The 26,034-nt window shown below is 33.7% G+C and overlaps 2 protein-coding genes across 6 annotated transcripts; one reads left to right on the top strand and one right to left on the bottom strand.

Annotated features, from left to right (window-relative positions):
* The first annotated feature begins 207 nt into the window (after positions 1-207).
* On the top strand, positions 208-20,256 carry LOC107074450 (potassium voltage-gated channel protein Shaw). 4 transcript variants are annotated; one of them, XM_015335899.2, is made up of 5 exons: positions 208-686; positions 7,861-8,239; positions 11,375-11,554; positions 13,037-14,114; positions 14,232-20,256. In XM_015335899.2, the coding sequence occupies exons 2-5, from the start codon at positions 7,913-7,915 to the stop codon at positions 14,294-14,296; spliced, it is 1,650 nt and encodes a 549-aa protein (XP_015191385.1). In that variant the 5' UTR covers positions 208-686; positions 7,861-7,912; the 3' UTR covers positions 14,297-20,256. The 4 variants fall into 4 exon arrangements, with proteins under 4 accessions (XP_015191385.1, XP_015191383.1, XP_015191387.1 ...); XM_015335897.2 differs by having other exon boundaries at positions 11,360-11,554; positions 14,198-20,256; XM_015335901.2 differs by having other exon boundaries at positions 11,360-11,554; positions 14,190-20,256.
* Positions 18,333-25,549, bottom strand: LOC107074451 (uncharacterized). Of its 2 annotated transcripts, none has more exons than XM_015335902.2 (6): positions 25,184-25,516; positions 24,753-24,902; positions 21,674-21,834; positions 21,323-21,428; positions 20,661-21,214; positions 18,333-20,593 (listed from the first exon to the last, which is right to left on the bottom strand). In XM_015335902.2, the coding sequence occupies exons 1-6, from the start codon at positions 25,326-25,328 to the stop codon at positions 20,375-20,377; spliced, it is 1,335 nt and encodes a 444-aa protein (XP_015191388.1). In that variant the 5' UTR covers positions 25,329-25,516; the 3' UTR covers positions 18,333-20,374. The 2 variants fall into 2 exon arrangements, with proteins under 2 accessions (XP_015191388.1, XP_089026823.1); XM_089170697.1 differs by having other exon boundaries at positions 20,449-21,214; positions 25,184-25,270; positions 25,492-25,549.
* Between the last annotated feature and the right edge of the window lie 485 nt (positions 25,550-26,034).

Raw genomic sequence — 26,034 nt, 5'->3', positions numbered from 1 at the left:
GGTGTGTAAAACGTGTGTAGGGGCGTGCGATCGGCGCGAACTTGCAGAACGCATGCGTACAAGCGTAAAATCCTCCGTTGGTTTCGGTTCGACTCGATTCGCGACGCGCCACGAAACGGCACCCTCTACTTTTATTGCTGTTACTACTACTATTACTACTACTACTACTACTACTACTGCTACTACTACTAGATATCACTAGTAAGAAGTAGTAGCTGCAGCAGCAGCAGCAGCAGCAGCAGCAGAAGCGCACTCGGCGTGTTTCGACGTCGTTGAAGCGTCGCTCGCGTCGACGACGGTTTCAGTCTGATCCGTGCGCGCGAGTAGAGAAACACGACGCTCGCTCCGCGTTACCAACACCATCACCACCACCACCACCACCACCACCACCACTACCACTTTCATTTTTATCTCCATTTTTTATTATTATTATATTCCTATCGTCCGTCATTTATATCACATTCTCGTGTCGGTAAACAATGTGCGAGAGGATTTAGACAACGAGTATAGCAGAGGCGTAGTCGAGGTTACGAAAAAATAACAAAGGAATAAAAGAACAAGTACAAGTGTACGAAGAAGGGAACAAAATCGCTATGGGGAAGGTGTACGATACAAACAGCGAGTGCCGTCGCTGAGAAGATGCCACCGAGGAGGAAGTACGAGACATGAAGAGACCGCGACCAAGGGTGGGTATTCTAAGTGAAATCCTTTCACCCTCATTTTCTTTCTATTTTTCTTTCTATCATTGCATATATCATTCCAACAAAATTCTTCCGAAAAGGTATAAAATATGACACAACGACGACGTCGTGCCGATGCTTATCGGGACATGTGTCCTACATCGATTCGTGCCTCCACCTCCCTCGAAGTGTCTTTCTTTCTCTCTTTCTTTCTTCTCTCTCTCTCTCTCTCTATATATATATATATATATATATATATATATGCGTCGACCTCCTCCTCCTCCTTCGACCATTTTTCCCTCCCTATCTCTTTACTAGTTTCGCACCCTTCGTCACTCTAATCCCTCGTTTGCTTTTCTTCTTTTCCAACGAAATACAGATGAAAAATAAAGAGTGAGAGAGAGGAAGTCATTGTAACTTCCCTTCCATGTCTGTCTATCCATTTTTCTCCATCGTTTGCCTTTCCGATGGTTACTTGTTCGAAACGTCTACCTTCCGTTTGCCCTCGATCAATCCTTCGTAGGGAAGTTCGATCCGACGTGTGTTCCGGTCAGCTACCCCTCGTGTGTGGTAGTGCGTTTAGCCAGTAAATCAGAACGCGCGTCCTTTCCTCTATCCCTTATTCTTCAACTGCACACACACACACACACACACACACACATACACCTACACAAAATGTTCATAGCACGATCGGTAGGAGCTCGTGCTTCTATTGGTTAGAGCACGCGAAACACGAGCGTGCCAGATAGAACAATCATCTATTTTTTTCCCTCATAGTCCTGTAACTAGTAAAAGAGGGTAAAAGTAAGAGAATAGGAGCAAAGGACGTTGGAAGCAAGCAGAGCGACGAGCGCTCTTATCGGCATTTCGTGCACGCAGACTATCGATTCAAGCGACAAGGGGCCGGCCGTTACTACTGCCGGCATTATCGTTGCTTTTACTACTGGTACGGGAGCGTACCAACGCCAATATCAACGCCAGTCATTACTACTTACTGCTAATACCTTCTTCTCACTCGTTAAGAAGAAAACGAGTAGAAGAAAACCGCATCCACGTGCCCACCAAGCTCCGTTTCGAGGAGAATCGACCAGCTCTCTCAGAGAGAAAGAGAGAGAGAGAGAGAGAGAGAAAGCTACCAGTGTAGCAACGTGCTCTACGAAGGTCTCTCTCACAACACCACGAGTTTTCATTCCGTTTAACCTTGCTGACACTCTTCTTTCCTCGGTCAAACTATTTGCGCATTCCGAGTACGCTTGGAATTATCGATTTTAAAAGTCACGATCGGTTTTACTACTTTCTCAACTAACTTTTAATGTTATATATTTACTGTCTCTTATTTCATTGAACCAACAACGATCAAATACCCCGTTAACCTTTTATTTTCTAATAATATTATTCTAAATAGCGTGAAAAGTTTTCCACGGTACACATCGATCGTCGACCTTATTGCATTGCACGAAGAACGACACCGGTTTCTTCCACCATGCCGGCAGGTGGTTCTTCTATTCCAACACTTTTGCTTGCTGGTATATATATCTATATATATCTAGAGAAAGAGAGAGAGAGAGAGAGAGAAATCGAAATTAATCTTAGAAGGTACGAAAGAAGCAGATACTTTCCTTTAAAGATCTTAGTAACATGACCTAAGTTTGAACCCTTTCGACGAAAAGCAAACCAGGTTCTTCCATTACGAGGTAGTCTATTTTTAGGGAAGGGGTTGTTACTGCCTCTTTCATGCTCGCGAATACCTCATTGATTCGACTAAATTTCTCTGCTAGGTGTCTCTGCGGGGCTAACGACACGCGCCTCATTCCATTAAATACCTTACACGGATGATAATAATAATCATATATTATATTCCTTCATGATTTTTACCTACATTTTTTTCAATCCTTTTACTAAACCCTAATCGTTAATATACTTTTTTTTTTACTTCAAATACGTATTTCTTCGTGATAAAAGAAATGATAAAGGTGTAGGTACGCATTAGTAGCTTCAACAAAAAACTTTATAATATACCATAATAGGTGTCCGATAAAGTTGGACACGTCCGAGTAATCGATTCTTCCGCGAACTACTTTTATACATTTTATTCAAGTACGCGATAATGTTGGCCGAGGGCATCAATACAAAAGAAATATTTATTTATTCGCGACAAAAAATAATTGACGAAAAATCAATTTGTTAAAATAACTGAATAAAGTATAATATTATATAATAAAATTAGTTTTTTCAACAATTTATTTGATGCTTTACTAACTGAAACAGATTCACATACGTAGTAGTAACGTGGATGAACTAAAAGCCACACCTACGAAATATCATCATCCTCACTCTCACCCTCTACCTCCTACCATTTTCAAGTTGGACAACTAAATTTGTACCGGTAACCAAAAGTTTTCTACGAGTTGAAATCTCTGTTGAAAAATGTATACACACGAGGTGGTCTTTTTCTTGGTCGAAAGGACTAAGAAAAAAAAAAAAAAAAAAAAAAAAAACGACGACTTTGTCTCTGCTTTATTTTTTTATTTCTTTTTTTTTTTTTTTTTTTTTTTCTTCTTACGGAGTGATCGATCTCGTTGTACCAAAAATAAATGGATCTCGAAAGGAAAATAAGGTTCCCCCATTATCGTGGCGAGAAAATCCTTCGACTGGAAAATTGACTATACTTGGTGTTGTTTATCACACGTTACGAAATTGAAACTTTCGATAAAGGCCGTTTTTTTTCGACATTTAGTGAACTCCAAATTCAAGATGATCGTCTTACATCATTTTTACCTTGCACTTCCAATTGGTATACATATTTTCATGATTTATATTCAATTATAAAATAATTGCCGCAATATTTTCAATAAAAAATATTTTCTATTTGCGAGAAAATATCAGCAAATGATTTTCATTAAAACAAAATAGTCGTTAAATATTGATCATATATTATATAAAATATGAATATAATAATGAAATACAAATACTGACCGTATAAAGTTAAATATAAAATATTCCCTAGGGTGATAAAATGTTGTTGACCGTTTCTTTGTTCTTCGATGCGTACGTGAAAAAGGTGTGTGACAAAATTTCTCTAAAATATCAAAACGAACATTTTGATTAACTAAATAAATATGTATTTCTGATAAGATATTAATTGCATAAATAAAATGAATTTTGCTTGTTCGATGCAATCAGATCTTCAACGCAGAGATCATATTCGTATTGTTTACGACTACGTCGATGTGTTTACGACGTGTATCAATGAAACACTATGGACATTTCATAGGCTAACCGAGTCGGATCCAACTGTCGACCATTGAAATCGAATTATGGGATGTATAGTATGTATACAGTACACGTATATGTACGTCATAACGCGTACCGTTCAACTAACAAATCTCGTAGCTTTCAATCAAGACTAATCACGCACTAGGACGAAATAGGATATTCTTCTTTTTCCTTCGATAGAAATAAAACAACAACAACAACAACAAAACAAAAAGAATAACAAAAAGAAAGAGGTGCGTGATTGGAGCATAGTGACGACACGATTAATGTCGTTTATTTGTGAAAGCATTAAATGGTCGTGTAATTGGAGCGTTCTAATTACATCGAAGCTACGTTATTTTCCTTCCTTCCTTCCTTCCTTCCTTCCGTCCTACGAAGCTGACCTCTTGTTGAGAAATATCGACGTTTTTTCAGACATTTTTTTCACGGTACTCTTCTTAATATCGCACTCTCAAACTCGGACACAACGGCGATGGAAAACTTAACGATCGATTCAAACCAATGATTGTAGGAAAATTTTCATCGTTACGAACATCAAATTTATTTTGTTCTTTTTTTTTTGTCATATTATTTAACACATTCGCGATCGCTGATCGTGATTCATGTCATTTAAAATTTGAAAAATTTAATTAAAATAAATTTTTAAAATATAAGTATATATATATATATATATATATATATATATATATATATATATAATTTATATTTATATATATTTATTATTATTATTATTTATTAATATTTAATATTATTATTATTATTTATTATTATTATAATTATATATTATATATTTATATTATAAATTTTATTATTTATATATATATATATATATATATATATATATATATATATTTATATATATTATAATTATAAATTAATTTAATATTTATATTATATTATTATATTTATATTTATATTATAATTATAAATAAATTAAAAAATTATATTTATATATAAATTTATATGAATTGTAAAAGGAGTGTAACCCGTTCGGGGAAGCTGTAAAATGTATCTATCTATATAAATTTATATTTCGTTATTTCAATATAACATTTAAATAATTTATTATTTTATTATATATCATTATATTTTATTATTTAAATATACATTTAAATAATTCATTATTTTTGCCAATACTCAGTATTAAAAAAAGGAAAAAAAAATATTCCAGCCGCGAATATGTTAACATATTCTCAGTAGTATAATTTAAAATCGCGAACATTGGAAATTTGATTTGTACGGAGTTATCACACTTCGTTAGATCGATTTAAATTCTTTTTGCAATTTCAAATCAATTTTCTAGTATATTCTCAATTTCAAATGGAAGCGTATACAATGCGTACAATGCAATGGAACGATGCTCTTTTCAGTTTTTCAAGTAGAAAGTAATGAATAGTTATAGGCCAATTAGAAACGCATAGTTTAAAAATTGGTATATTAATAATACTCTTCTTCTCTGTACGTTCGTCGGTCAACGAAAAAGAAAATGAAAATGAAAAAAAAAATAAAAACAGAAAAAAAAGAAAGAAAGAAAAACTAGAAAATCCGCACAACGATATGTACTTCTTATTTGAATGGCCTTGTTTTCTCTATTGTTTCCTACATTCAGCAACAACACTTGCTTTTCCAAGAGTAGAGACAGATAATATACGTTCGATCCATTTGTATAATGGTGTCGGTGCATTTTTTTTTCTTTCTTTCTTTTTTTTCCCTATTCTCCTTGTCTTTTTCCATTCTTTTTTTTGCTTTTATTTTTATTTTCCATTTTTTTCTTTCCCCCTCCTCCTCCCCCTCCCCCCTCCCACCTCTCCTTTCGAACGAACGTGTCCATTACGATGCAAGTGCAACATTCGCGAGACGTCGTCTATGGTTATATTAACGGCTCGACATTGTTACGATGTGTTCAATGACAAAAGAAAAAAAAAAAAAAAAGAAACCCCCATACTTTTTTTTGCTCCCTTTAAACCCATAACGAAAAGGATTTCCAAGTTACGTGTTGAAAAAGATAGAAAATGAGAAAGAAGAGATGAAGATGAAGATGAAGATGAAGAAGACGAAAAAGAAGAAGAAGAAGAAGAAGAAGAAAAGAATGGAAAAGGAAAAAAGAAATAACCTTAACCGGCTTATCGAACTCGTTTCAATTTTTTTTCTTTTTTTTTTTTTTTTCAACGTTACTTTTTTCCTTGGGAATGGAATGACGTAGAGATAAATCGATAAAGAAAGATTCGTCTGTCGTATATGAACAATTCGCGATTTGCCAATAATACTTGGCAAAGACTACTATCTACTAAAAATACAAAAAAAAAAAACGAATATCACAATTCTCAATCTCAACTTATATTATTATTAAGATTGTATTTTAAGTTGAAATGAAATTGTAGCCAAGTGAGATCTATGCAAACGGATTATACAGATTTATATATATATATATATCATGCCATAAGCAGTTATGCAGATTGCTACTACAGATTATCATGGATTTCTCTATGTCAACTTCAAACGTTATAAGATCAAATATTAATATATTATATTATATCTAACATGTGGACATTTTCATTTTAAATAAATGGACAGGAAACATAAAAACAACGGAAAAAGAAAAAATTTTATAAATTATTGATTTGTTCGGAAAGTATGAACAAAAATGAAGACAATTTTTGTTCAAGATTAAACCTAAGCCTTTCAAGTTGGCTTTAATAACCCTTAGCACTTCGCAAATATTTGTACCATTGCTTGTAATTAATTAAAACAAGTATTATTTTTAAATATTTACTTAACGAATTTTTTAAATTATTTGTTCTTTTTTTTATTTTTCTGTACTTTCTTAAATAATTATCAATTATCAATCGAAGATACTGTAGCATCTTAAGCATAAAGCTTAAAAACATTTGACTCCTCCATGGAGCCTACGAAGCTTTAAGGGTTAAAAAGTTAAATTTGATAAATCTAACCTCTCACCGAATCTTACGTGTCGTTATTTGCCGGTTTGCATCAACTAATGACAAAATTGTGTCAGCAAAAAATGAAATTACTTTGCGAACAACTCAATATATTATTTAATATTATATACTATTTATTATATTATATTAGTCACTTTAGAGTTTCAATAATTTGCCCTGGCAATGATAGAAGCAGACCATTTAACTTTAGTTAGTTCTGGATATTAAATATCGTTTGAAGAGTTACCCAATTAATTCAACTTTAAGCTCATTGCATCGACTAATTCGCCATTTTGTCGGAAAACTAGTTTTTTAAAATCTTGTTTAAATAGAAAAAAAATTGATTGAACGTTGATGAAGTTTCTTTCTTATTGTATCAGATGCACTTTCATTTCAATTTGTTATTATCAAACATAGACAAAAAAATGTGAAATGAAAAAATAATCGAGTATTTTTAACAAATAATATTGAAATGAATAAACTCGATTGATTGAGAACAATGTGGAAAATCATAGACGATTGGGAAATATCGAGAAGATACAAAGCATTGTTTATAAATAAACGTAACAATGATGAGACCATTAAATAGGAGACACTTGATTATACGAATTTTATTGATTGTTTTTACCATATATCTCCTATCCACTATACAAAGTGGATATCACATGTTATGATAAACCATGGTAATATAATCTTGCTGATCTATTCTCGAAAGATCAACTACAATTTCAATTTCAATTCTTTCACGTTGATATGATGACAGGACAACACGAATCTTCTTGATTGCGTTTAAGAACGTGTTGGCTAATAGCTTTCATGACAATCTCACTCTAATTGCTTTTGTTATTGGATTGATCCCTTTTGGGAAAATTTCTATACATCAAATAATCGATTTTTATATATATATATATATATGTTAACAAACGAACCTATTGATTAATATTATTGATTTTTTATGATCATAGGAAAGGTGGGTTTCTTCGAGCCAGGGCAGGCGGTAGCAGAGCCGTGATCAAAATGAACCTGATTAACATGGACGCGGAGAACCGCGTGGTTCTTAACGTGGGTGGGATCCGGCATGAAACATATAAAGCAACCTTGAAAAAGATCCCAGCAACTAGGCTCTCGAGGTTGACCGAAGCCCTTGCAAACTATGACCCGATCCTGAACGAGTACTTCTTCGACAGGCATCCAGGAGTTTTCGCACAGGTTCTCAATTATTATCGTACCGGAAAACTTCATTATCCAACTGACGTTTGCGGACCGTTATTCGAAGAGGAACTCGACTTTTGGGGTCTTGATTCTAATCAAGTTGAACCTTGTTGTTGGATGACCTATACTCAGGTATCTATCCATCTTCTTTGCACCAAGCTTCGCATTATAATAAAATATCTGATCGTTCCATGTTCGTTTATCATTTCTCTCTGATCTGTATAGAGACAAACAAACAAAAAAATAAAAATAAAATAATAAATATCACAACCCTTTGCGGTTTCATATTGTTATTCGTTATTTTCGGTTTAAATTGCAAGCACACCGCAAAGGGGTTTAACATCATTTGCTTTTCTATTAATAATGATTTTTTTTATCGATAATATAAAACAGTTTGATAAAAAGAAATGATAATCGTGAAAAACAATCGTTACTTATACCACTGAGATTCGTCGAGGGGATTCGGATAAAACACTTGGTTTATTTCGTCGCAACAACCCCTCGATTGAAAATTTCTTCTAAAATTATTCTTCTCTCGTCTTTCCGTAGGACAATTAATAGGAATAATGTTGTAATTCCTTGATACCTTTTTTTTCTGATTGAAAGATAAAAGATAAAAGAAAAAGAAAAGAAAAGAAAAAGAAATAAAGATAATATCCCTTTTTTCATGTTTGAATTTGTATGAAATGTTAGAACCTACTTGCTCACGTAAGTAGGCAAGACATTTTTAGAAAGAAATCTTCAACTCTCGTTAATCCTCTGCTCTGTGGGTATTACTATACTATACTAAACTGTACTATATATCGTCATCGCTACAAATGTGGAAAGATCTTAATGAGAGAGGATCTCGCGAACTCGGTGCAAACGGTCGTTCCGTGGGATGATTTCGTAACGAGGTTTCTTAACGAGCGAGAGTTACCACCATCGTGTCAGACCGATCTTAGGATTCACCCAAGCTTGGATGAAAACCTTACACGGCTTTAAAACACCCTCCTCCCCCCACCATCCCCATCCTATAACACTTAGAGAAAAGAAGCATCAAATCTTTAATGACAATTAAACAAAATGAAAACGTTCGTGACGGATGATATTATCCAAATAAAAGAAACTATCAATTTCTTCGAAATATGAACAATATATGTTATGTATTAGATCTATTTCTAACCAAACAATATTTCACCAATTCTGTTGATCTTGGACGTCGGGGAATGGATGATTTATTATCTCGTAAACTCAGCGGATTTCCAGACTTTAACCGAATGACGAATTCAAATTCTATTTATTTCAATCATTTGAATGAAAAGTGACTCTTCTTAACATATGTGTAAAACACCATTTTACACATATATATGGACATGACTTCAGATGCTAGAATAAATAAAAAAAAAAACTTGTTATGTGCATAATGCAACATAATTTTCACAGAAATTGTTCAAAACGTAGCCACGTCTTATTATACATTTTTGTTTACTCTTTCAAAACCAATATCGAAGATTTAGATTAGTTTTATTTTTTATTTTAGCATACTAACTAATCTATACGTTGAATGAATAAATGATAATATTATTATTATTACGTCGAAAGTAATATAAGCAATGTAGTTGATGGAATAATCATGTTCTATTACATAAACTTGATGGAATAGTAATTAACAAATTGTAATTGAAAAATATAGATATATATGTTGTTATGTTAACAAATTATCTGTTATACATAAATGAAATTGAACATTGCTAATATTAATTCATATTATAAAAGATTTCATTTCAACTTAAATGTTATAAATAAGTGCAATTATATTTTGGGTTCGAAAATAATATAAGCAATTAAGTTGATAGAATAATCATATTCTATTACATAAATTTAATAGAATAGTAATTAACAAATTGTAATTTAAAAATATATATATATATATATATATATATATATATATATATATATATATATATATTGTTATGTTAACGAATTATATCTATTATACATAAATGAAATTGGACATTGCTAATATTAATTCATATTATAAAAGATTTCATTTCAACTTAAATGTTATAAATAAGTGCAATTATATTTTGGGTAGAAAAACAAAAAAAAAGGAAAAAATTCTTCTACCTTCCATGAAATAATGTTGGAAGTTAAACAGGAAGCTCGTTAAAATCGTTCATTCGACCAAATCCACGCGTTTATGATCCATTCCTATCGAGTTGCGGTGGTTATCGTTGAACGCTTTGTAAAATTATTCTTAGTGTAATACTACAGTACGATATCATAACAGTTAATTGGTATTTCACGATTATTCCACTAGACTATCATCATGATTAATTAATAAAATCGATCTATGTGTGTTAGTATAACTTTGATCACGAGTAATAAAGAGAATAGATTGAAAAAAAAAAAGAAAAAGAAAATGAAAGAGAAGCAAGTTAAAAAGCTAGACAAATTTTCTATCACCAAAAATAATAATAATAATAATAATAAAGTACCGTGAATCGAGGGAAATCTCATTGAAGATACTTTTCGGAATCTTAAAGTTGGATAATCTCATCCCTCTTGATGGACCCCGGTGCTTCTTTTCGATCGAATGCTTTATCTCCAATGTATCCACTCGAACAGTTGAATATCTACAATTCATAAAAACTACCATCCATTCTGACTAAAGAAAAGAAAAAGAAAAAAAAAGAAACTTCAATCCAAGATAAATATTATGTTTTTCTGTTACAAGGCAACAATATTTCTTTTCGTTTAGTAGTCCTACATTCCTTTTTCACTCGATATTTTATTTTACATATTTATAGAAAATATTCTACGGTATAACGATGAACGATACTTATGCAAATAAAATCGAAACAACGATCGCGGTATTATTTTTACATCGTCGTCTCCGTGTCGTTGTCGTTGTCGTCGTCGTTGTGTCGTCAAGGTTTCTAACAAAAAATACACGGCTTTCGTTATCGATTTTATCGTAAGAAAAAATAAAAATAAAAAAAGAAAGAAAATAAAAGACACCGCAAAGCACCCGCAAATCAAAAGTATTATAAAAATGTATTAGTGTACGTACACACGCTTGTGCACGCGTTTTTGTCTCGTCTCGAGAAAATTATTGACAGGAAAGAAAGGAAGAAAGAGAGAGAGAGAAAGAGAGAGAGAGAGAGCGAACGAGAGAGAGAGAGAAAAATTCACAGGTACGAATAACGATCGTTGTTGCCCCTTCCCCTTGACGCATCGTCTATCGTCGACTGCATCATCCATCATCAGCATCGGGACACACAGGAAACGCTGACGGTCCTGGACAGGTTGGATTTGGACACTGAAAAACCTACGGACGAGGAACTGGCTAGAAAGTTTGGCTTCGAGGAAGCATATTACGAGGGCACCCTCACCTGGTGGCAAAAGCTCAAGCCTCAAATGTGGTCGCTCTTCGATGAACCCTACTCCTCTCCTACCGCCAAGGTCAGTGACGATCCAAACTATTTTTTTCTATTCCAATTTTGGAAACGAGAGTGCGTAAACTTGAGAAAAGCTTCATCTTCAAATAAATTTGTAATTGTCTACAATTTAATGATATTTTTTATGTATTTTCTTGTATTGTCAAATGTACCAAGCTTCAACACAATCGTAATAGAATAAAACCCATGAAAATACAAATGTATATGTGACAATTTGACGATACAATTAACCCTTTTCGGTCGCATGTCTGCTCTCAACTACCACAGAAGAAACTTTGCTAATCTTATATATAAAAAAAATTAATTCCGACCACTATGACACCCATGTCTAAATTGAATACGTCCGAAAAGGGTTAAAATGACATAAAGAAATATCATAACGTTAAAGATAATTATTCTTTCTTTATACGTAAATTTATTACATTTGTCCTGTCTACAGTTCAACATCGCAATCAATAGGAGGGAATGTATCGGATATTACGGTACTATATCTATCGAGTCTCCCCTTCGATATGCTTTTCTTTCTCCCTCCTTCTTTTTCACCCCCTTAACGTTTACATTTCTCTCGTTTCGCTCGCTCTTAAGCTATTATCGTAATTTCTCTTTTTCTTTATCCGTTCTGTTAGTAGGTATACACTCCATGCACACACAACATACCGTACTCACACACACAGAGAAAACAAACAAACTTACACGTTCGAAGTCCAGCCTCTCATTTATCCCAACTATTATATTGTGTTCGCCCTTAACACGAGATCGAAGAGAGTATGATAGCCCATTTTCATGTTTTCCCCTTAAGTTCTCTCGATGATTCATCTTATCGAAGCAGGGAAATACCTCGTGCTATTTTTTGTCTCCCCCTATAGCCGTTCTTTTCTCTCGCTTGTTCTTGTTGTTGTTCAACGGCAAATGATTCAGCCCGGAGCTATGCTTGACGATTTTTCACTTCTCTCTTCGAACGACGATATTTGTCACGAAGTACCTTTAAATCCGCAATATCAGTGTCTACCTTTTGAAAATATGGCTTTGCATATTTATCTTGACGTTAAGAAAAAAAAAAAATAGAAAGAAAAAAACAAAGGAAAAGGAAAAAAAAGAAAATAAACGAAACGAATTTATGTTCACGTTCCTATTTTCGCGTCCACCTTACTTCTATCATAAATCATTTTATATTACTTTCTTCGCGTTCCCAACTGTCTGATCATAAATTATTTATATCGATGAAACCTTCCAACGTGTACTTACATCAATTATTACATACAATTTATACTAATGTGTGTAATGGTCTAACACTAACAAGTAGAAAAATATTTTCTAATTTTTCTTATCGTTTCATACCTACCCAACCACCCCTATTTAGTTGTCTTTTTTTGTATGTAACATTGTTTTACACATGTCAACGAACGTGAAAGAAAAAGAAGAAGTAAGATAATAAAATGGAATGGAAAGGTTCCGAAGTCTTTGTATGTGTTCGATTCTTCAACAGGTAATCAGCATAGTTTCGGTCTTCTTCATCTGCATCTCCATATTGTCATTCTGCCTGAAGACTCATCCCGACATGCGCGTACCAGTAATAGTTAATCGTTCGGTGAAGACGGGAAACTCTACTTCATGGGTGTTAGACAAGACACGCACGAACGCCCACGATTTCTTCTTCTACATCGAGTGTGTCTGCAACGCATGGTTTACCCTGGAGTTCCTTATAAGAATAACGGCTAGCCCAAATCGTTGCGTATTTATTAAAAGTTCGGTCAATTTGATCGACATGGTAGCTACATTGAGTTTCTACCTTGATTTGGCGTTGCAAAGATTCGCATCGCATTTGGAAAACGCAGACTTTCTTGAATTCTTGAGCATAATACGTATAATGAGACTGTTCAAGCTTACCCGTCATTCGTCCGGCCTGAAGATTCTGATCCAAACATTCCGTGCCTCGGCGAAGGAACTTACCCTTCTGGTATTCTTTTTAGTCCTCGGCATCGTTATATTCGCAAGTCTGGTTTATTATGCCGAGAGGACCCAATCTAATCCGCAAAACGACTTCAAGAGCATACCTCTCGGTTTATGGTGGGCTCTGGTAACGATGACCACGGTTGGTTACGGGGATATGGTACCGAAGACATACGTGGGGATGTTCGTAGGTGCGCTATGCGCCCTGGCCGGTGTCCTCACGATCGCCCTGCCGGTGCCCGTGATCGTCAGCAACTTTGCGATGTATTACAGTCACACGCAGGCGCGAGCCAAGCTACCAAAGAAGAGACGTCGAGTTTTACCGGTCGAACAGCCAAGGGTTAGAGCACCGGGTGCGCCTCCCGGTGTTGGACCAGCTGGCATTGGTGCTCCTGGTGTTGGTAGTACCGTTGCTGGACCTCCTGGTGTCGTCGGAGGACACGGACCAACTAGCCAACATGCCACGACTGGTGGAGGGGGCCCTCCGTCCTCTGGCGCCACGCACGGACAGCAACCGACCGGTGGTTGCCCTCCTCCTCATCAGGGGCCTCAGAATCGTAGGATGAACGCCATCAAGACCAATCATCCCAAGGATCCGTTTGCTACCAAATCAGGTACCCTGACATTCTCTCTCTCAACAACATTTTCAAATCTTACTAGTTGATTACTTTTGTAAAACTTGCACCTAGTCGTGTAGTCGATTTCCCTTTTTCTCGTACGGTGGGTTCCAGAGGAAGACCGGAGGAACTCTAACCTGCGGACCAACGGGACCAAGACTACCGGAGGTTTGGGTTAAGCCGATACCAAGGCTACTCTCCACTGCCGATGCGTTCGCCGAACGGAAATAGAAGAAGAAGAAGAAGAAGAAGAAAAGGAGGATGACAGAGTCGAAGGTTAGAGGGAACAGCTCGCAAGTCCGTTCGATGATCGATTAACTTTGCGGACATTATTATACCGAAAGACAGTTTAGCAACTTTCTTTCCCTCTCACTCGTTCCTTCGCTCATTCGCTCCTTCGCTCGCTCATTCGTTCTCTCTCTCTCTCTTTCTCTCTCTCTCTCTCTCTCTCTCTCTCTGATAAACGTAAAACAAGCACGATATCGAAGTAAAATCTCTGATCTCTTCGTCGTTACAAACAAATATTTAACAATATTTATTAAATCAATTTTATCTTTCGTTAAGTTCATTATTTTGAAATAACGCGGTAGGAAACGCAACGCTCATTAAATATCGTAGATAGGTTATCCTCTTTACGTAATAATAGGATTGAGGTCAAGGGGAAAAAAGAAAAAGAAAAAGAAGAAGAAGAAGAAGAAAAAGAAAAAAAAGTAACGTGTAATCGTGAGAAACTTTGAAAAGGGTGAACGACGAGTCAGTCTGTAAGTTGGAAGAAAGAAAGAAAGAAAGAAAGAAAGAAGTCAAATGAAAATAAAAGGAGGTCGAATATACGGATTTCTTTTGGTTCATTCGAGTTGTCGTCGTGACTCCTTTGACTATTGCACGTTTCAAATGAACAGAGAGCTTATATATCGATACATTCCAATACGCAACAAGGATTACGCGTAAGCGACCGTTTATACCCATCCGTTACGGAATGCATGTTATAGTCTAAGGTCGAACTAGGAATGTGTATCGAACGTTTGAGATTTTCCAATATCGGCATACTCGTTCGTTTCCGTCCGACGCATTTGCGGACTCTCTGCCGCAGCTCGTTGGCCCCATCCAAAACCAGCGTGATTTTAGACTTACGAATACGGTTCGGTACATATGAAATCGATATACATATATATATATATATATATATATATATATATATATATATGGGGTGAGGTATTTCAATCGAAATATCTACGTTATTTATGGGTCTTATAGAACAAGTCTTTAAGATAAAAATTGCATACACTATTTGAACAGTTCTCGTGTAAAAAGAAGATAAATTTATTCCAATGAAATCATGGTTTTTTCTTTCTTTTTCTTGTTCTTTTTAATGTACCATTCGATAAAGCTCCGATATTTTTTGTTTAGAAATGAGTTGAGAAAATAATGAGCTCACGCACATATGTCGATATTTTAATTGAAATATTGCTAAAAATGTAAGAAGCATCATTTTCTTGTTATCCTCTTCTTATTATATTTTAATAAATGTCTACATGATTTCTTTTGGCAATATTTCAATTAAAATATGTATCTCATAAATTAATCATTTTTTTTTTTTTCGATATAAATAGGTCAGTGCCTTTTTTTCTTATACAGATTTACGAGTTGGAACGAGTAACGTAATAAGAAATACGTAATTGAATTTTTCTTCAAATCTTTTTTAATCAAATTGATTATGAAAAACAAAAAAGATTAATTTTAACGTTAAATGTGACCATTTAAATGAAGGAAGGGTGTTCCAATTGAAATGCATCACCTTATATATATATATATATATAAATGTATTGGAGAAGAAATTGACCCGAATCTAAACTAGAAACAAGACGTATCTATAGTTCGGATTAACTTGTTGAACAATGAAAGGAGATGCTTCGAAGGGACCATGTCAAAAATATATGCGTGCGTGAATGTATGTGTGTGCATGTGCGTATATGTGTGTGTGTACGTATTAAACAAACATCCAACATATCTCTATGTATGCATGAAAACGTTAAATCGTGATTTTTCATTTATATCTTTGCTCTTAACGAACGTCGTTTACGGATTTAATGAATTAAGACCGTTCTCGTCTTTTCTACAACGATAAGCGCTTTATCATCCCCCCAACCGCTTGAAGCGACATCGGTAATCGGGTTAGATTCTACGATGGGATAATCGATACTGATGATTTTAGGTATAGGTATTCGTAAAACGAAATAACTTTTCTTCCCTGAATCACTTTCATTATTTTCTTTAATTTAGAATTTCAACAAAATGACGAACCACAACAAAACTGAGAAAAATACTTTGTCAAAAGTTTGATTGTAAAACTACTCGGGTTGGTTTATTCTGCTCTTTGACAACGGCAAGCCTATCAGAGATGATGGTTACCCGTTTCGTAGACTCTGTAAACAACTTGGTCGTGCTTGTTTCTAACTATAGCAGAAAACGTAAGCTCGGAGTTAAATGTACGAGAGAGAGAGAGAGAGAGAGAGAGATATTCTCATTTTACATTTTCTTGCGTTTACATCTACCTACTCGAATAGTAGATTATTAAGATTTATTTTCTTTAGGGTAACGTCTCGTACACACAATTACAGTTATAATCATTTAGATCGATTAACAGAAACGATGTGAAAAAAATATATTAATTTTAAGAGAAATACAGAGAGAGAAAGGGAGAGAAAGAGAGAGAGAGAGAGAGAAAGAAAGAGAAAGAAACGGACGAGTATAAAATATATATATATATAATACGAGAATGATTAAAAATGTATATGTACGTACGCGAAGAATTAAGAGTTTCTAGAATATGTTTGAAACTCATATACAACACCGAGCTTAGAATTCCACGAGCACGTAAATACATATTTACGTACATCTCTTATACATATGTATTTACCTATATATCCTTTGCGCATCCTGAATAAGTACCGCCGGGACCAATCACCAAGCACCTCCTTGTTCTCATCCATCCCACTCCCACTCTTACTCCCAATCATTAAATTACCCTGAAAATAAAGTGGTACGTTACTCTCTCTCTCTCTCTCTCTCTCTCTCTCTTTCTCTCTTTCTCTCTCTTTCTCCCTCGATTTCATTTCTTCCTCGTAAACAACGAGCAAATTTAGGTACATACACATTTAACAAATAAAAAGGTTGTATAATGCGGTTTTCAAGAGAGAAAAAGAGAAAGATAAGAAGTCTAATCGATGAGAGCTTAATAACACGTGAATATCGTATTTAACGTGCAAACGCGTAAATAAATAAATGCAACAACTTCCCTATCACATTAATATAAATAAATCTTATGCAAAAAATCTTTCATCTAGTATGTATTCAATCGAGAATGCGTCTTTGCTACGAAATAAATTCACTCGGTGCATACATGTGCGAGTCCTTTCTCTCTATCTCTCTTTCTCTCTCTCTCTCTATTTCTCTCTCTGTTTGTGTGTGTGCGTGCGTGTGTGTGTGTGTGTGTATACTACATACTACACACTAATAGGTATTTATGATAGAAGATGTATCGTACGATTACTTTCCTCATATCATCCCTCCTACTCTTCTGCAAAAGAACAAAGAAGCAAGCAAGCAAGAACAATGTCGCTACTGCCTTCTCATTCGACCTTGTTGTTGTTGTTGTTGTTATTATTGTTGCTGCTGCTGCTGTTGTTGTTGTTAATACTCCTACTACTATTCTTATATTTATCTGTTGTTCCTAAATGATCATCAACTCCTTTACCAAAATTTTCTATTTCTTTTTTTCCTCAAATCTACGAACAAGAGTCCTGAAAGGTTTCCTTCAGCTGACTCGACTAATCGATAAATTCGAATCGACGAGCTTTCAAAATACGTTTAAAAGGAGGTTAAAAAATAAAAGGGAGAATAAGAGAGAGAAAGAAAACATCGAGTTAACTCGATCGAGTCTTTTAAACCAGGGGTGAGCAACCCGCGGCCCTCGGGCCGCATGCCGCCCGCTAGGCGTTTTTTTTTTACATTACAGATATTCTTCCGCTAATATATTAAGTTCTACCAAATTAATGCGACTTGTTCCAACATGCAATATGATTGTGAAGTGTCCATGCTTGCATTTTAAATACTATTAAGAAGTGTGATTTTGACCCGCCAAATAATTTCAAAATTTGGATAGGCCCGTTGCTAAAAAAAAAAGGTTGCTCACCCGTGTTTTAAACAATTGTTACGTTTTTGGTTTTTTTTTTCGTGGTGATGACGCTTGGACGGAAAATAATATAAGCGAGACAATGCGAAATGAAAAATGAATTTTTCAAATGAAGACAAGTGAGAGAGAAAGAGAGAGTAAACAAATACAAGAATGCATATCCGCGGCGGGCACAATAAGCACGCACGCACAACCATTTTTAAAAACAAACTAAGAACAAATGCGTATCGTCGGTTAGGTGTGTGCGTGAACAACAAAATAATATATATATATATATATATATATATATATACAGCAGCATTAAATTTGTATAATTCAGTTAAATCATGACAACCCTAGATTTATACGTGAAATACCTAATCATAAGCATTTTTTTTCGTTAAGGGATATAAAAAGCATTTCATTAATTGTAAAACTAATATAGTTTTAGAAAAATAATGACGGTTATATATGAATTTGTGAAAGACAAGTAATTAAAATATGAGATTGAAATTTAATCCACCATAATCTGCTTTTCTTTCTAAAAACAATGCTCGTAGTTATCCGTTCTTAACTCTTCCTGTAAAAAACCAATGTTCCATTAGTCGTGCTGTTCTATCAAATCAATTTCATACATTAATTACTCGTCTTCTGTAAATTCATATATTACGTAAATCAAATAGTATGGTAGTTCTGCCTTCGATCATATTTTAAATGGTAAGGTGAGATTAGATTTGAAAAAAAAAGTATCGTCGATTACGAAAGAATCTCACACTTTTCTTTTAAAAATAGTCATAGCTTAAAACATTCTCATCTAAAATTAGACGTTTCGTGAGTGAATTTATATATTCTGAAGCTTCAATAACGTTCAAAAAGAAAAATAAATTAATAAAAAAAAAAAAAATCAAAAAGAAAGGCACTACTTGCCAATGATCATTTTTCTTTTTTTCTTTTTCGTTTAACTAAAATCAGAATGAAACGTTGGATTTAAAAAGCTGAATTTGCACGGAAATTGTTTTACATTTGGCACACCATACACCTATCGACGATTAACGTATTTATGTGACACACACCAAAAACATATACACGCATTTAAGAAAAAAGACACATATACTCATAAACACACATACACAATGGTCTCACGCGCATTCGTTGACCACCGCTGGTTTTACACGTTTTATCAGTCCTTTTGACTTTTTACTAGATAGAATTGTACAATATTTCTTAAACGAAATCGCTAATCTCATTAGTGAATATTTATTTATATAATCTCATGATTATTTATTTATATTATTATTATTAAAAATTGAGAGAATTGGGAGAAAGAGAAAGAGAGAGAGAGAGAGAGAAAAAGAGAGAGAGAGAGAAGAAATAAAATATACACAAAATCTCTCTAAACAACATATTTACGTACATACGTCGACAGATGCGTAAGTATTAGTACCAATAAAAAAGAAGAAAAAAAAGAAGAAGATAAGTCGAATTTTACATTTGAACGTAAAAAAAAAAAAAAAAAAAAAAAAATGGCGCATAGTCGACGTAACTCGTTTATTAAAACAAGCATTATTATCATTTCTATTCTTGTAACATCGTCATCGCCGTTATCGCTACGATCCTCGTCGTGGTCGTCGGCCCATTTCGTGAGGCATCACACGTACGATAAAACGCGTGTTATAATAAGTAATCTGAAAATAAATTGTAAGTACATATTTACCACGCTAAATGTTGCCGACGAAAATTTCGGGGAGATATCGAGGGGACCGAGCGGATGAATAAAACAACAAATAAAATAAAATAAAGTAAAAAATAAAAGGACAAAAACAAAGGCGAAATATATATATATATATATATATATATATAATATATATGTATATATATATATATATATTATTGTACCGAGAGTTGCGCGCTGCGTTTACGATTTAAGCTAGTTTGTTTGTAAATAAAAAATACTATTTGACTCTTTGACACGTCACGTCTATCATGAAAAATGTTTTATCCTTCCCTTATTTTCGTCTTTTCCTAATTCTCTTCCATTTTCTTTCTACTATTGCACTTTTGACACTAGATCACATTGTTAAATCGTTCAAGGTACACAAGGTAGCTGTTCGTATGTAAGACACATGCCAATATTGTCCTCCAATGTGGTTCCTGTATCTTCTCCAGGACCAAACGCAACCCTTATACGAAAGGGCGTTGCCCAAGTCTCAACACGACAATTTCCATCGTTGTCTAGCTCGTTTCTATCGCACAACGAATCACCGCAATGTTCGAGATTACAAATTCCAACACCGTTGTTGCCGGGCTAAAATAAACAAAGATTAACTTTGATCTTTCGTTTAAGAAAATTTGTAAAACAATTCATACACTACCGTGATAAATTCCTCAAAATCGCAAGGTATAAGAACTTTGTCTCTGCATCTTCTAGTTAATACTGTTGAAGTTGTAACAGTTTCTTCTTCTTCCGGACCACTACCAGATCCTTCCGTTAAAAGATCCGTTTGTTCAGTGTCCGTAGAATTACCGTTAACGTTATTATTACTACTATTTATAAAATTGTTGTTAGTAGAATTAGTTTGAGGAACAATAACGTCAGTACTCGATACAATTTGCCGTGATCGCAATCTTGGTGTTCCTATTCGAAAGGAATCTTTCGAACAAGGAGAATAAGCTATCCCGCACATTTCCTTTTCTTGACGCACGCAAATTAGATAATCCTGATTCGCAAGAAATCGCCCATTTGGTAGATAATTCAATGTTCTGAGGGTACCATTTGGTGAACTAAAATATTGAAGACAACCAGCTGGTGCACGATCCTCAAAACCCAATTGGATCACTCTCATTTCCCACATTCGCGAATGAAGTCCATTTGGTAGCTTAAAGTCAAGGGTCACTGGTTCGTCGGCCTCGTTTACATCTAAATATACTGGTCGCACGAAAGATACAAAAAAAAAAAAAAAGATAATACATATATCTATATAAAATATATATTTCTTAAATAAACGATAAAAGAAAATTGTGTTATTTTACTTACTATGCTGTCCGCTATTCCAACCACACAATCTCAAAGACGATTTATTACCATTCCTTATTTCCATAATATCCTCATCACAAATACCAGTTTTTACGTTAGGTTGACCCTAAAATTATTTTTGAATAAATTGCCCAAAGATTTTTTTAAAGAAATATACACTTTTTTTCTTAAATCATAGAAGAAGCGAAGAAATTCACTCAAGAAAAATGCTAGATCAACTGTAATATATTTATATAATAGGAAAATTCGTATTTATCATAAAATAGTTCCTAATTCCTATTAAAGAACCGATATTAATCTAATCGAAACGTAAATTGGAACATAGAAAGATATGGTCGAATTCGTACTTACTATGTTGAAGTGTAAGAAGTCGATCCTCAATTGGCTGACCTGCCTATCGATCTTCTGGACGACTACCGAGCAGTTCATGGGTCGGTCGATGAGGTTCGGAAAACCAGGACTGGTCACGTAGGTCAAATTATTCTGCACCTCTTGATCGCAACTTGCCGTAACTTGTAATGGGAACAAATTAATGAATAATAATGACCAAAATATTCCCATCATCGTACAAATGATTATATATTTTATATCAAATATATTTATCATCGTTTTTATTTTCACGTGAAAATAGAAAAAAAAAAAGAAATTTGTCAATTTTTATTTAATACGATTTGTATTACTCGAATATATTAAGACCGGTCAATTACGTTTATTTTGTTCCTTTTTTTTTTTAATCCTAAATAGTCAGAGTTCTTTTCTCGAGGGTAAGGAGTCCTTAAATAATTGAACAACTTTGAAACGCAATAAACCAACGACGCGGAAAGGAATACTGTAATTAAATTATTTCTCAATGGTGGCCCACTCGACTATATTTCAGTCAACCTTTTCAAGATAAATTTAACGTAGAAATGAAATAGCTGGTAAAGGTACCGAAGTATAAAAGATCGTGTATGCTCTTATAACTCAACTGAGCAATATAAATTTCATCGTTCAATTACGACCAAACTATCTACTCGCAAATCGATTTTTATAACAACGCTTTCGGATTTCTTACAATTTTACGAGACAAAAAAAAAGTAGTAGCGATTACAAAATTTCCTTTAATACAAACAAATCATTTATAATACATGTATATATATTTTTTTTTTTTTTTTTTATTATTAACTCGACAATTAAGCTTTACATTAACTCTTGTACGATAAGTAGTGCTCGTTTAAAGTGCATATTGTAAGACAATTATTTCGCTGATTACTTTCATACAAAAAATAAGGAACTTATTTATTCAATTAAAAAGTATCGATCCATTATTCAAATAAGACAATCTTCTTTTACTATTTTTAACCAAAATACGATATCGATAAAATATAATTTCAATCAATTCTGACAGTGATTAGATGTACTCTAAAATACTACTATAATCAAATATTACTATCTGTTATTATTGTATTAAAAAACTAAATATATATTGAATTTGGTTGTGTTCTAAAAAAAAAAAAAGAAAAAAAGAAATGAGAGGAAGAGAAAGAGAAACAAAAATGAGACATTCTTATGCCGCCAGCCCGACGCGGCTCAGAGTTCCGATAACGAGTTCTCATTCAGGCATTCAGTGGCCGTTTTAGAGTCTCCGGGGTTTCATTCAACGACCGTGTCTCTACCACACATTTACCATCTTGTCTGGTAGATTTAACTCCCTCCTTCGTGTATAATACGGGAAGAACATTAAAAATTTACGGGCCAACCGGTATCGGCGCTTTCCGAGAAGGAATGCTACTTTGTAAACTTTTAATCCTTTATAAAAGTAGGTGAGAAATAAACAACACTACCAACTATCAAGATACCAAATCCAATAAATCTCATTTGCAAATGAGAAAATATAAATATAAGTAAGTAGATGTATATGATATATTTTCAAATGCATCGATCCGAAGTGACGTGAAAAAAAAAATCATAATACAGTATTGTAATACATGAGATTGATATTTCTAATTAATTTCTATTTATTTAACATTCGCGAACGCATACGTAAACTGGGAAGATTCTGAAACGTACCCTCTCGTCGCTTAATTTCCCTCGAGAAATATCGTTCTGCATCTTGAAGATACAAATTGCTTTAATCTTTGCTAAAGTAAAATTTCTAACGATAGAATTCATAATGATGAAAGAAAGGGGGAGAATGGGTATTAAATCTTCTAAGAATATTTTCTCTCTCTCTCTCTCTCTCTTTTTTTCTCTCTAGTAAACACAAAGGCTGATGTGAATTTTCAACGAAAGTTTAAGTCCGATATCTCGCATAATTAAATATCGAGTTAATTGTTCGGCCTCGCGTGGTGACTACTCGACAGGAATATCAAACAGGATCCAATGGGGGAACGTGACTAAAGTTAACTTTTGCTTAACTTAAAATAGTTTACTAATTATCGAATCACGATCCTATGATGTATATAATGTACGTATATAATATTATATTTTAATATTAATTAAATATATCTAATAAAGATAAGAAAAATATACGTGGGTTATTGTCGAGATTCACCGAAATTCAATGAAACTAACATAGAAGATACGAATATCCGGGTGACGAATCCCAATATCCGGATGGCAAATCCGTACGTAGATCCAACTGTCCGAGAAAGCACGAGACGTAATCGGATTACTTCGATATCCGGATACCTGACGATGCTTTTTCTTCTATCAGCTAATGAATGTGATGAAAAATAAAAAGACGTCAATAGTCAAGTGATCTTGCGCAACTATAATTGTAAGTATATATAGAAGATATATGTATGTTATATTACTAATACAAAAATCTAGTTCTAAATGTTCACTTATAGTTCGAGAAATATAAAATACGATATATAGAGAAGGAAGATTGAAAGAGAGAAAAAAAAAAGAAAGAAATAAAAGCACGTAAAGCGGTTTTGTCGGACATGCAAGCCGCGCAAACAAAGTTTTATGTGGGACACGTGACCGACTCGAAAGGCAATTAGGTAACTGTATAATCCCGACCCGCTCATACATTTTTTCTCAGCACGCAAACTCCGAGATCGGAGCTCAATGTTTCCTTATTTCTTTTCTTATTTCTCTTTTCCTTCCTTCTCTCAATCTTATCTTGTATTTTTTCTCTCTTTATTTTCTTTTTTTTTTCTTCTACTTCTTTTCTTTTATTTTGATTTACTATATATACCGACATCCTCCTACACTCCTTACGTGCAACCATTCGCCTTTAACAAATAAAATCTCTTCTTCGAAATCTCTCTGCTCTAAAGCATGCAACTATACACTTCAATACCGTTAACTAAATCATCAACCTGTTTCGATCGACCCAGTGACCATTCTCTTTCCTTCACCAAGATCTTAACGACGATTCGATCGTGTGATCATAGCGAGTGTTTTCTAGAAAATAGAAAAAATAATCTAAAATATAACTCACATATACAACAAACACCAAATCCAAGGGCACACGGTCCATATGATTTTCCATTTTGAATACGACATTGATACGTGTTCATGCATATCCCACGTCGTCGTTTATCTGAAGCTAGACACTCTTCCTCAACTGGGATAGGAAAAAAATTGAGAACTAGAACAAAACATTATTAACGTAAGTGATAAAATTCAAATTCATAGTCATACATTAATTGTTTTCAAAACAAAAATTCAAAGTAAAGAATATACAGAGACAAAACAAGGAATTTGTGTAGTACAAAATGAATAATATAAACTTTACAAAATGAAATGATTATTTATGTAACTTTTTCTTTTTATGATATATTCCTTCGTTTACCACCCCTTTACATTTGTTCATTAAAATTCGATAAATATTAAATTATAAATGAATTCAAAAATTGATTGCTAACTCACCCCTGGATTGTGTTTTTAAATTAAGAATCTCTGATTGATGTTTGGTTCTCCAATCGAATAAACCCAACGACCATCCACGAGTGTTTACTGAAAATAACAAATGAAGACCGCAAATGATCGTAAATAGTCCTCTAGACTTTCGCATTGCTCCTAATCACGATTAAAAAAATAATTATTTCGATGTTTTATTATTCTTATATTATCGATGATCGTGATACAAAAATGATTATAGATCGTTGAAAACATCGATACACAGGTAAATTTGTTTGATCATAGGAAGAAACCGAAATACCGGTTGATCAACTAACCGACTAACTCACTGACTGACTCTTGCAAGTCCCATAGGAACATCGTAATACCCCTCTACGATCATCTTCGTTGATACTGTTACAATCTTTACCCTACTATTCACATACTTCCTTATTTCTGTATATATACATATATATATGCTAATCAGCCTATTAATAAGCAGAAATGTCGGAATTTTCAATAATTTATATTTTAATAAATCAGTATTAAACGATAATACTAATAACAGTATTATTTAAATGAATTTCTGGATGAATTATGAAATTTTAAATATAAGAATTATCACAATTCGAACAGTACAAATTCATATAATGGCGCGTCTAATTTGACCAATGGCCTTCGTCGATTCATATCTCGTATAAGAAGTCTGTTTTTTTTTTTTTTTTAAATATTACTTTGTGTTATTTTATAATTCATTTTATATTAAAGTATATTGACATTTTTCAATGATTTATACAAATTATTGTAATTATTAAAATGTGAAAAAAAAGAAAAAAAAGGTTCATGGTTAATCGGAGAAAAAATGATGTCTATCAATTATT

The sequence above is a fragment of the Polistes dominula genome, unplaced genomic scaffold, assembly GCF_049000335.1.
Source record: "Polistes dominula isolate Pdom_NZ unplaced genomic scaffold, Pdom_raw_medaka contig_79, whole genome shotgun sequence".
Lineage (NCBI taxonomy): Eukaryota > Metazoa > Arthropoda > Insecta > Hymenoptera > Vespidae > Polistes > Polistes dominula.
This window is presented reverse-complemented; position numbering and strand designations above follow the sequence as displayed.